Raw genomic sequence first — 10,472 nt, 5'->3', positions numbered from 1 at the left:
GCACAAACACAAATTGAGTCCGACAGGACTGATGTCTCATGGACTTTGCTGTCATTTGAAATTCTAGTATGAAGATGGTGGCGATGAAGGAGGGGGAACTAGTGCCTTCAGCACTTTGCCTATGAAGATTTCTTAGATTTGTGTTTTTTGATGGCAGAGCTGATTCAAGAGATGGTTTTACAAAAGAGATTGATAGCAGCAATGGATTTCTAACAGCTGCTCATGTCTTTTCTTCTTTCTTGAGTCGAATCTTTGAGCATAGCAATGCACTTTAAAATGGGCTCTTTATGCCACCCACAAATCTGTGTGATCCATCTAGTGGAATGATAATTAGTATAATTTTTTCTCCTCCCTTTTTGTTTTTATCTTCACTGCCTAGAAACCACTCATGCATGGTAATGAAAAAGATAGTATCTCTTTTCCTTATTATGATAAAGCTAAATTTCAGACTTGCCAAAGTTTATAAGCTACTGTTCCTTAGAAAAACACAGCTAAATTTCAGTGTTATTCTATTGATGCTGGCAGTCTGTTCTAGGATGGTCTGTAGTATATTCTGTGAGAGGGAAAACCATTTTTCTATTCGTTAATTTCTATTATTAGTCAGGTGTGGTAAATTTAGACAAGAGTGAGACACACTACTTTTTTAAGTCAGGTATTTGAGCTGCAGTGCTCCCAGTACATTATGTTAAATTATGTTTCATAACAAATGAGATAGATTGAAATCAAATCTGAGCCCTTTATTCCAGGTTGGATTTCTTTTCTTCTGTTAGGTCTAATTCAAATATGTAGAGGTAATCACAACAGAAGTTTTAGCCCTTGGGAGTTGTTGAATCAAAACTACATGAGTTCTGAGGTATCAACATAGAAAGCAAATAAGCCAGTATTGCAAAACTGTCTTTAATACTACCTTTACTTTAGGAAGCATATACTTTAAGAAGTATATTTAGACATTAGCCCTACTAAATGTCAGGGCATCATCTCCCATTATGCTTCTTAAAAATGAACTTTTTATTCTAGGTTTTGAATCCACTTCAAAACCCTTCTTGCAACATGAGTATGCCTGCATTATATTACAGTCATGCTTCATTAGGAATGATCCTGTGATTCAAAAGGAGAAGGAGAAGATTGAGAATATGATGCATACTTGTTTATGGTAGAAAAAATACACTGGAGATTACATTTGAGCTATGAATACATCTACGAATGGGATGTTTTCTAATATGGGTGCGTGGCCTGAAATGAGTCAGGATTTCTTTATTTTTTGAAAACTATTGTGTCTTAATTTGTGATTTTTTATTAAAAAAAAAAAACCTCTTTTCTACTCCTGCTAACAATGTATCTCTCTTCCCTTCTCTTATATCTTCCACAGGCTCTGAAAATATTTCATCCGAAATTTCYGACCGTAGAGACTCGCAGTGGCTTCTAAGGCTGTGAGGACGAGGCTGCGAAAGCATGTTGGTGCCAAGCTGTCAGATGATGCACGTAGTCAGGCCAGTGGTGGTGCTCCTCTGCTTGCTCCTCTGTGCTGATGCTGAAAGTAAGACTATTATTCATTAATGCTGAAGTCTTGACCATGATGAACATTTTTGTTTCCAGCTGGCAGTTACTAAAAGTCTCTGAATGAGTTTCCTTTTGAGCAAGCCTTGAAACACTGTGAGGTCCTATCTGGATCACAGCCAGTATTTGAAAGGGATTATTTATGCAGCTTCCTTACCATTTTCCTCTGAATGCCTCTTTTATTAAGCAACTAATGGTTCCTACTCTTCTTTTTGTTTAAAAGTTGGTGAAAGCCATTGTCAAACTTCTGAAGTTGAAACAAACCTTGCTTACCTTGCTTATGAAGTATTGATTAAAACTTCTTTATAAACTTCTTTAGTTACCCAAATATTTCTATCTTAAGTTTGGTTCAAAAAAAAAAAAAAAAAAAAAAAAAGAGGCAAACAACTTTACTCCACTCCTCAAAGTAATATTTAGTCCAATTAAAATTCCAGGCCCTTTGTAAATGCCACAACAGCTGTTCAAATGTATTATTTCCGACAGCTGTCGTGGTGTGCAGTACTCAAACAAATCAAGCAGAACTGACAACATAGTGCCTGGCCTCAGTGTGTGACAATTCAGTGAGGAAAGACACCTATGTTCCCTTCTGGTGGGGGGAACTGTTGGGTTTTGGTCAATTAGCTTACCTATTAATGGGAAGATAATATCTTCTTTTTAATTAGAAAATCATTAGGTCTATCTTGTTTACATATGTTCTTTCTCCCAGCTGTCCTGTGGCTTTTTGAGAAGTAATGTGTAAATGAGAAAAGCCGTTTGCTTTCCACCTGTTGACCTCCAGGTTTGCTACAAGCTGTTCAGTTCACTGAATACTGAGATGTTTTCCTTTTGTGTGTTCCTGAGTCTGTAGAGATAAATCAAACATTTATTAAGTTCATTCCAACTCAGACTTTTGAACACTTCTGTGTTTTTCTACATATTGGTGACAAAACACAGAAACAGATTAGCTGAGTTAGAAAAGAACCTAAAAGAGTAATACTGATGTGAGTAAAAATGGAAATGTCAGTTCTTGGTAAAGAACTACTTCAAGAGTTGCATGCATTTTACACTCCAGAAGTACTAAGATACACCAGTAAATCAGATATAAAATCTTTCTACTTCTAACTATAGTAAAATTTTCTTGTTTTAACTGCAGCACTGCAGTAGTGTTGCACTGCAAAAGTGTAGCAGTTGTAGCACTGCAAAAGTGAAGGGAGGGGGGAAAAAAAATCACACACAAAAAGAAGAGCACTCCAAACATACATGTTGGTGGAGTACTGACAGTTGAGAATGCTTGGCTTCTTTCCAGGTAGATATGACCAGCTGGGATGCTTGTGTCTAAGGTGAAGCCAAGGACATTTTAACACTTTAGCCAGCAAATAACTAACTGGGAAAGGGGCCCAAATGCTGGATGTTTCTACAGTTTTAAAATATCAGATATTTTTAAAGTAATTTCAGTGCTTAGCAAACACAGATTTTAGAATCTGTTACATCTTTTCTGTTGAGGATAGAGGAATATCCAACCTCTTGTGGGCTCGTAGTGCAAATTTCTGAATTTGGCAAACTCTGGTAATAACTTGATAAAAGACAGTCCAACACTGGTGGCTCACTCATTAGTTCTGTACTCATGAGAGAAGACCCTAGTTTCCTTAACTATGCTAGTTTTCAGCTGTAAACAGAAGCTGCTTCTTTCATCAATCTTCCCTTGGGCTTGAGAGGGGAAGAAGTATAGTTTTTTGAAGGCTGGCATATGATTTACTGTAAAATATGCTATTCTGTAAAACTGTGCAGTACTGATCTGAAGGGAGATTTGCTTTTCTAAAACTTGTCTTCCAGTGAAATCATCCCAAAGAGCAGTATACAGTCTTAAAATATCTGCAGTAGGAACTAAGAAACTGTAAAAATTATGGTTCAATAAATATTAGTAGTGAATAACTGGTGTTTTCAGACATGGTGTTTCTAAATACCTAGAGTCTCTGCACTATCCCAAACAGAGGACAATGCAGACACCCGTTCAATATAACAGGTTAATTACCCATCGTTGATATCTTCTCCTTTTAGATCCTAATTTAGCCTAGATTATTGTGTGAGTGATTATTAATATTTTACCATGGTTATGTTAGATTGATAATATACCATGAATACTTTTAACAGGCAATGAAATGCAATGAATAAGAAACTCTTCAAATGCTCACTGATTGTCTTTTTTTTTTAAAAAAAAAATGAATTAGGTCAACTTTGTGACAGAGGAAATCACTTAAATTTATTCTCTATAATTTTGTATAAATGTCCATGTAGTTAGTAGACACTACCAGGAAGGGTTCTGGGGCTAGAAGGCAGTTAGACAAGCAAAAATACATTAAGATAACTTCTTGGAGAGATTTTTTACTCTTCAATATCAATTGTAGTCATTATTAGTAGAATACCTATTGTTTATTTTTTTAGAAAGTAAAAGAAAATAACCTTTTAAAATGTTGATAAATATTATTTTATTAATAAAAATCATAATAAAATCAGACTAGGAAAAATATAATTATTTCAGTCAATAAAAAGATGAGATGTATCAATCAAATTTTGGAACAAAAGTATAATGTAATAATTTCTTCAAGCATTCCTTACAAAAAAAAGAAAAACAGAATTTCTTCAAAGCATACACATTCATGTTGCATACTATCCAAGACTGTAGCTTAGTGTCTCTCTTAGGTAATTCAAATGGATTGAATAAGCAGACAATTGCGCTAAAAAATAAGACTTTGATTTTATTCTTTCCATCTTTCCTTTGGTAAAGGAAAAGATGGAGGTAAAAGCTTTTTTTATTATTACCTGTATTTTCTGCTTACCAATAATGAAGAGTGACTGAGTAATTTTATGAATGCTCAGAATTTTTCAAAATGAACACAAACATCATCCTTTCTTTTCAATGTTAGTTTCATAGTGGAAACTGACTTTTCAGCTTTAGAAATCCTTTTCTGCATTGCTTTCCTTTCCAAGGAATTATAGAAGGAATTCATTATGAGAAGAGGGAAAAAAATAATGCAAGATTTTCTTAAATACCACATACTTATTTTAAAAGTCAACTGAAAGATTGTGATACACTAAACATAAAAAGAGCCTTGTAGTAACTAATTCTTAATGTATCTTGTATAGTCAGATTTTATGGTGTCATATTTAAAATCTGAACAATTATAGTACTAAATGCTATGACTTCTTTGTCTCTTAACCCAGTAAACTAAAGAAAAAGACTGTGATCATCAAGTATGCGCAGACTTTGAAGTTGATAAATATACATAAAGCATGTATATATATGCTTATACATATATATAAGTATAAATGGCAAAGCAAACAAGATTGAAAGGCAGTAAAATCAAGTTTTATTCTTTTGCCTCTTATTTATCATAAAGTGTTATTTGCTTATATTTAATATTAATATTTTCCATGCTTACTGTGGCAGGAGATTATTATGTATTTGCTGAGTAGGAGGAGAATATTAGCCAATCCCTTTATCAATCTGTTTTTTCCTCAGCTATCACCATTCCTCCTCTTTAGAAATATTTAAAGTTCTTTGACAGGRTGAAACACATTCATACAGTCTGTGTTCAAATTTTTATTTCTAAGGACTAGTCTACAAGGGTAAATTAACCAAACTAGGTATTCTGAAGTAATTATCCTGCTTGAATTTTCCTATAATAAATCTTGCAATTGAACATACAGGGTTTAGACTAAAAATACATATTAAAGAATAAACCCTATAAGCAATCAAGTCAGATGTGGTAATGAATTACTTTTTTATATGTGTTTGTGGTAACTAACTAAAGATACTTTTAGATACCTATGTAACTACAATTATAGCTAACTAAAATATTTTTTATATATTGCTTTAAAACATGATTTTATTTAATAGTAAATATAACTATATATAATACAATGGTAGCTAATTAAAATTTTTTTACTTAATACTTCTAATTTATCTCTGAACTCATAAAGAGATTATCTCAATAACTGTTTTCAGTTATTTGATGTAACAATAATTGTAAACTCTAAAGACAAAGGCTTTCTATGTTTTATAGGTCATTTTTCCTATGTCATTCATTCATATGTCATTCATATTGCTGGCATGCATTGAGGATAAAATATAGGCCTTTATTTACATTGTTATCTCATTTGATGCTAGTGATAAGTTAACTGCAAGAAAGCTTAAATATGGACTGTTTTCTGCCTTTTCTGGAGAAAAAAAAAAAAAAGCTTTCAATTTTGTTTTATACTCCTTTTATAAAGAGTTTTTATATTCCCTTTACAGTTCAACCCCAGGACATTTTCCAGTTGAGTTTATGAAAATTGCTGCATAGTATTATGACAGTAATTTTATATTGTACTTGTTAAGTCTGCCATTAAAATACATCAAGTAAATCACCCATCAGTTCTCAAAAGTTTTATTCTTAGACAGAAGTGGAACAGCCTATTATAACAAACCATTCTAGATGTATTCATTTTTTCTCTACAGCAAAGTGAAGGCCTTGAAATATGTATGATACTTGAGACAGAAGAATCATGGGAAATTAAAAGGTTATGTGATTGTTCTAAAGGTAGTGACTCAGTTATAAAAACTGCAGATAATACAGATGTTTGCATAAAACAGTATTTATAACCTCCTAATGTATCAAATTCTTACATTAATAGCAAATTTGAATAATGTAATGCCTTGAGTATCCATAATTGCCAGCGTATCTGTTTAAGGTCCTGTAAGCTCTCAAATACTGATAACTAAATTGGCATATAGTTAAGAATCACATTTTTCCGATTCAAATAATTTTTAAAAGGTGTTTGGCTTGTGCCTCAATCAGAACATCTTAAAGCATTTCAAACTTTAGCATGAACAGCGGCTTCTTGTGCATTTTGTAAATTGTATATTCAGAATTAAGTGTTGCTTTCCAGGGCTTTGAAGTGCTAAAAAAACTGAAGAGCAGCTGGGGAACAGTTTTCCTGAGAACATTTTTTTTGTGAATTTATSAGTGCAACAGTGAAGATTACTTCCTTGTCAGTTTCACAGCTGCTGTTAGTTTATGTAGTTTCAGGCCCCTGCCTCCCAAAAGCTGAGGACTGAATAGGGCTGAGTCTAAGCTCCAGGGTCGACATAAAAGCCTTTTAGTCCTGGCAGTATTGCCAATGCCTGACTGTAGAAGTAGTTATTTTGTCTTTGATTTTTGTACTGAAAGATCCACCTTCTCTCTGTGTGTGTGTGTGTGTGTGTGTGTGTGTGTGTGTGTGTGTGTGTGTGTTGTATTTTGTAAGGACTCACAACAGTCAGGAAGCCCAAAGTCTTTTGCAAACTGCAAGAAATCTAGATAAAGAAGATATATTTTAATGGGGGAGAAGCAGTGGAAAAAAAGCACACTGTTCAGATCAAAATCAATGGTTTTGCAGAAACTGTACGCAGAACAAAACTCCTGCATCAGTATCTGTCTCACTTTGTGCAATTCCCTGTACCACAGTGATGACCACTGCCAGATGAAAGAATACATGGCTTGTATTTTCCCTTTTCAGAACTGGCATGATAATTCCAGTGTATCTWTGACTGATAGACTGCTTAATAACTTTTCTGCATTCTTGAAAAGTTTAGTAGACATCTATATCAGAGCCCTTCTATATGATGAATTCATAAGGAGAAGCAAAGGAAAAATAGCAGCATTCTTGATTACTGAAGTTACATTCAGACAGCACAAGAACTGCTGTGGTGGCTTAGCTTATCATTTCTTATCTGAGTTTTACCCCTCAGTAGCTCAATAGGAGATAAAATATTGAATAACAGCACGCATTTCTACAGTGAACTTCTGACTCCAGCCCTAACATATCACACAATATCTAAAAGCATACAGAAAGATTGATGTTCAATTTTTTCCTCTCTCCATCTTTCAGGAAACACCCTTCAGCAAAGATTATTATGTATAAGATCTTATTATCTTAAAAAGTGTCCATTTGAAACCACATTTTCTCAAATGAGCTAGGCAAATGCTGATATGATGGTTCTCTTTATAATATCACCCTTTCATATTTTTATGAACATGCATATTTTTTGATTATGTTTAGGTGCAGCAGACCAAATGAATTTACCTGTTTTGTTCTTGTAGTAATGTGTACAGTAAATTGCATCTTGAATTTAAATTTCTAATAAAAGAGGTGTAAATGTAATTTTGTGTATAGATAAGCACTTTGGCTTTCACTGAATATTTAAAAGGTTGCAATATATGTGTTCTGAGAATAGTGAGTACAGTATTGTAATGTCAGTTGGGGAGAAAGTAAATCATCTGGCAAAAATAGAAGAGACTGTATAATTCAAACTTGAAATTACTCATTGAGGGTGAAGGCACATGTGGAAAATGATCATTCCAGTTTATAAGAAGTCCTGGGGAGTGATTGCAGACAGCAGCTCGGACATGAGCTTGCTGTGTGAAATAACAGCAATTAACAGAACTTCATGAGGCACACCACAGTGTAAATGAGGACTGTGATAGATAGGAATAATTGTGAATTGGTGTTTAGGATGGTACTTTTATTTCTAGTTACCAGTATGTTATGAGTGAAATAAAAATCAATATAGACATGTACAACAGAAGTATATAGAGTCTGCCCACAGTGAAAGTGTTATTCAAAGAGATAAAGAGGAAATTAGGAAATAAAGACTATCAAGAAACAAAATATAAGAAAATCTAGWGTAGTCAGATTCATCAGCTATGTGATAGCTGAGTCCAAATTGCTCAGTCATTTGTTAATTATGAATTGAGATTGGCTTGTCAGGACAACATTGTAATTATTTTTGAGTAACTACTGTCTTACTAATTTCAGTATTTTGCTCTTTTACTCCCTTCTGACAGCAAATGTTTTAAATTCTCAAAAATACGATTTATACTGAAGAAGATGCCTCTTCTACTTCTGTTTTTGTTGCTACTGAAGTATCTTCCAATTCTCATTTTCCTTGCTAAAAAGGATTTTGAGAGCCTTTTCCTAGTAAGACTTGTTCAGGAAGAGAACTTTAAAACTTATTTCACTGGGATATAAACTCTGCAAATCAAGCTGTTCGTGAATTTTACCCAAATTTTCTCTTCTAATTTGTGCTTAAGAACTTATTAAAAGAAAACCAACAACAAACAAACAAACAAACAAAAATTTATTTTTCAAGCTTTCTCCATCCCTTCTTCTTCAGTAACAACATAAATAGAAGGAGTGCTGTACTACCATTTATTATTGGCACAAAAATGGAAAGAACGAGAAGGGCATATCAAAAGAAAGTTCTAATACTTTCAATAATAAATTTATTTTAGCAGAGTTGTATGGACATTTCCGGGAGTGTCCAACTTGAGTCTTACTATTTATTTATTTATTTATTTATTTATTTTTCTTCCAATAATTTACTGAATGCTTCTCAGTTAATTCTCAATATTATTTCAGATGCTTTCCTAGAGAACATCTGCAGATGATGCATGGATTGGGAGCATGATATCCTCCCAATCACCTCTTTGTAATGAAATAACATATATTTTAACAGTGATGAATGTAAAGTCATACATCGAGAAAGGGAAAACACAGTCTAGAATAGAGTTTTGTAAATTAGAATGTAATGACTTTCAGAATAAATTAAAAGTTTTAATGAAAAATGCTCATGTGTTAAGATACAGCAATGAAGTCTAACATTTAGTGAATTAATCATTAAAATTATTTGCAAGTGTTGAGTGAATGGGAAGAGCAAGGTATTTTAGCCCTATTTGTATAGGACATGTCAGACTAATAAGCATTACCAAAATTTAGCACAGGTTTCTGATTCTAAAAGTGTTCTTTAAAARCAGGAAGAATAAGCAGAGCATAGCATCCTTCCCCTCTGTGCAGCCTTGGGGAGGCCACATCTGGAGTGCTGGGTTCATTTCAAGAGGAACCTGAAGCTACTGGACTCTCTCCTAAGATTGTTAGGGGGGTCTGCTAAGATTGTTAGGGGGGAAGAAGATCTTTCTTAGGAGGAAAAGTTGAATGAGCTAGGGTTGTTCAGCCTGGAGAAGGTTGAGGTCTTACCAATATGGGTAAGTATCTGAAGGGAGAGTGTCAAGAGACTGCTGCCAGATGCTTCTCAGTGATTCCAGAGATAGGACAGGAGGCAGTGGGCACAAACTGAAATACAGGAAAGTCTATCTGAACATGAGGAAAAACTTCTGTACTGTGATGGTGTCTAAACAATGGACTGGCTGCCCGGAAAGATTGTAGAGTTCCCATGCTTGGAAATACTCAAAGCCGCCTGTGTAACCTGCTGTAGGTGACCTTGCTTGAGCAGGGGCATTAGACTCGATGATCCCCAGAAATGATCTGCATTCTGTAATATAGGCTTGGGAAGTGCTTTATCATCTCAGGTGTCAAATCCAGTTTGCTTATATATATATTATATATATTATTATATAAACTATTATTATATACATATATAAACTATTATATTATTAAACTATATATATAAACTATTATATATATAAACTATTATATATAAACTTATTTCAGAGGAAACATACATATTTGGGAGGAAGAAAAGATTATCAGGGAGCATTTTACTTAGTAAAGTTGAAAAGGATCTTACAGTAATCTAGTAACTAATTCTGGAAAATTATAATTCCTGGAGCAAACTGCTCAAGTAACAGTTTACTGCTGTGTATCTGAATACATTCAGATTAACAATACATATATTTTTAACTTCAAACAGAAGATGCTAGAGTGACAAGGAGAATTCATTTGACTTCTGTTTAAAATGCCAGAACCTGTTTTAAAATCACAGATTCACAGATTCACAGAATATTTAAGGTTGGAAGGGACCTCTACAGATCATCTAGTCCAACCTTCCTGCTCAAGCAGGCCCACCTAGAGCATGTGGCACAGGGTGGCATCCAGGCGGGTTTTGAAGACCTCCAGAG

The 10,472-nt window shown here is 33.9% G+C and overlaps 1 protein-coding gene across 1 annotated transcript in view; it reads left to right on the top strand.

Annotated features, from left to right (window-relative positions):
• The first annotated feature begins 1,370 nt into the window (after window positions 1-1,370).
• LOC112958810 (receptor-type tyrosine-protein phosphatase delta-like) overlaps window positions 1,371-10,472 on the top strand; it is a 58,377-nt gene continuing 49,275 nt past the window's right edge. The window contains exon 1 of the mRNA XM_026052741.1: window positions 1,371-1,537. Within this exon, the coding sequence (XP_025908526.1) occupies window positions 1,453-1,537 (85 nt within the window). The 5' untranslated portion in view covers window positions 1,371-1,452. The remainder of the gene's footprint in view (window positions 1,538-10,472) is intronic.

This window comes from Nothoprocta perdicaria, unplaced genomic scaffold (assembly GCF_003342845.1).
Source record: "Nothoprocta perdicaria isolate Ctin4 unplaced genomic scaffold, notPer1 scaffold_90, whole genome shotgun sequence".
NCBI classification, from domain to species: domain Eukaryota; kingdom Metazoa; phylum Chordata; class Aves; order Tinamiformes; family Tinamidae; genus Nothoprocta; species Nothoprocta perdicaria.
Note: the sequence above shows the minus strand (reverse complement) of the source record. Positions and strands in the feature narration are given on the sequence as shown.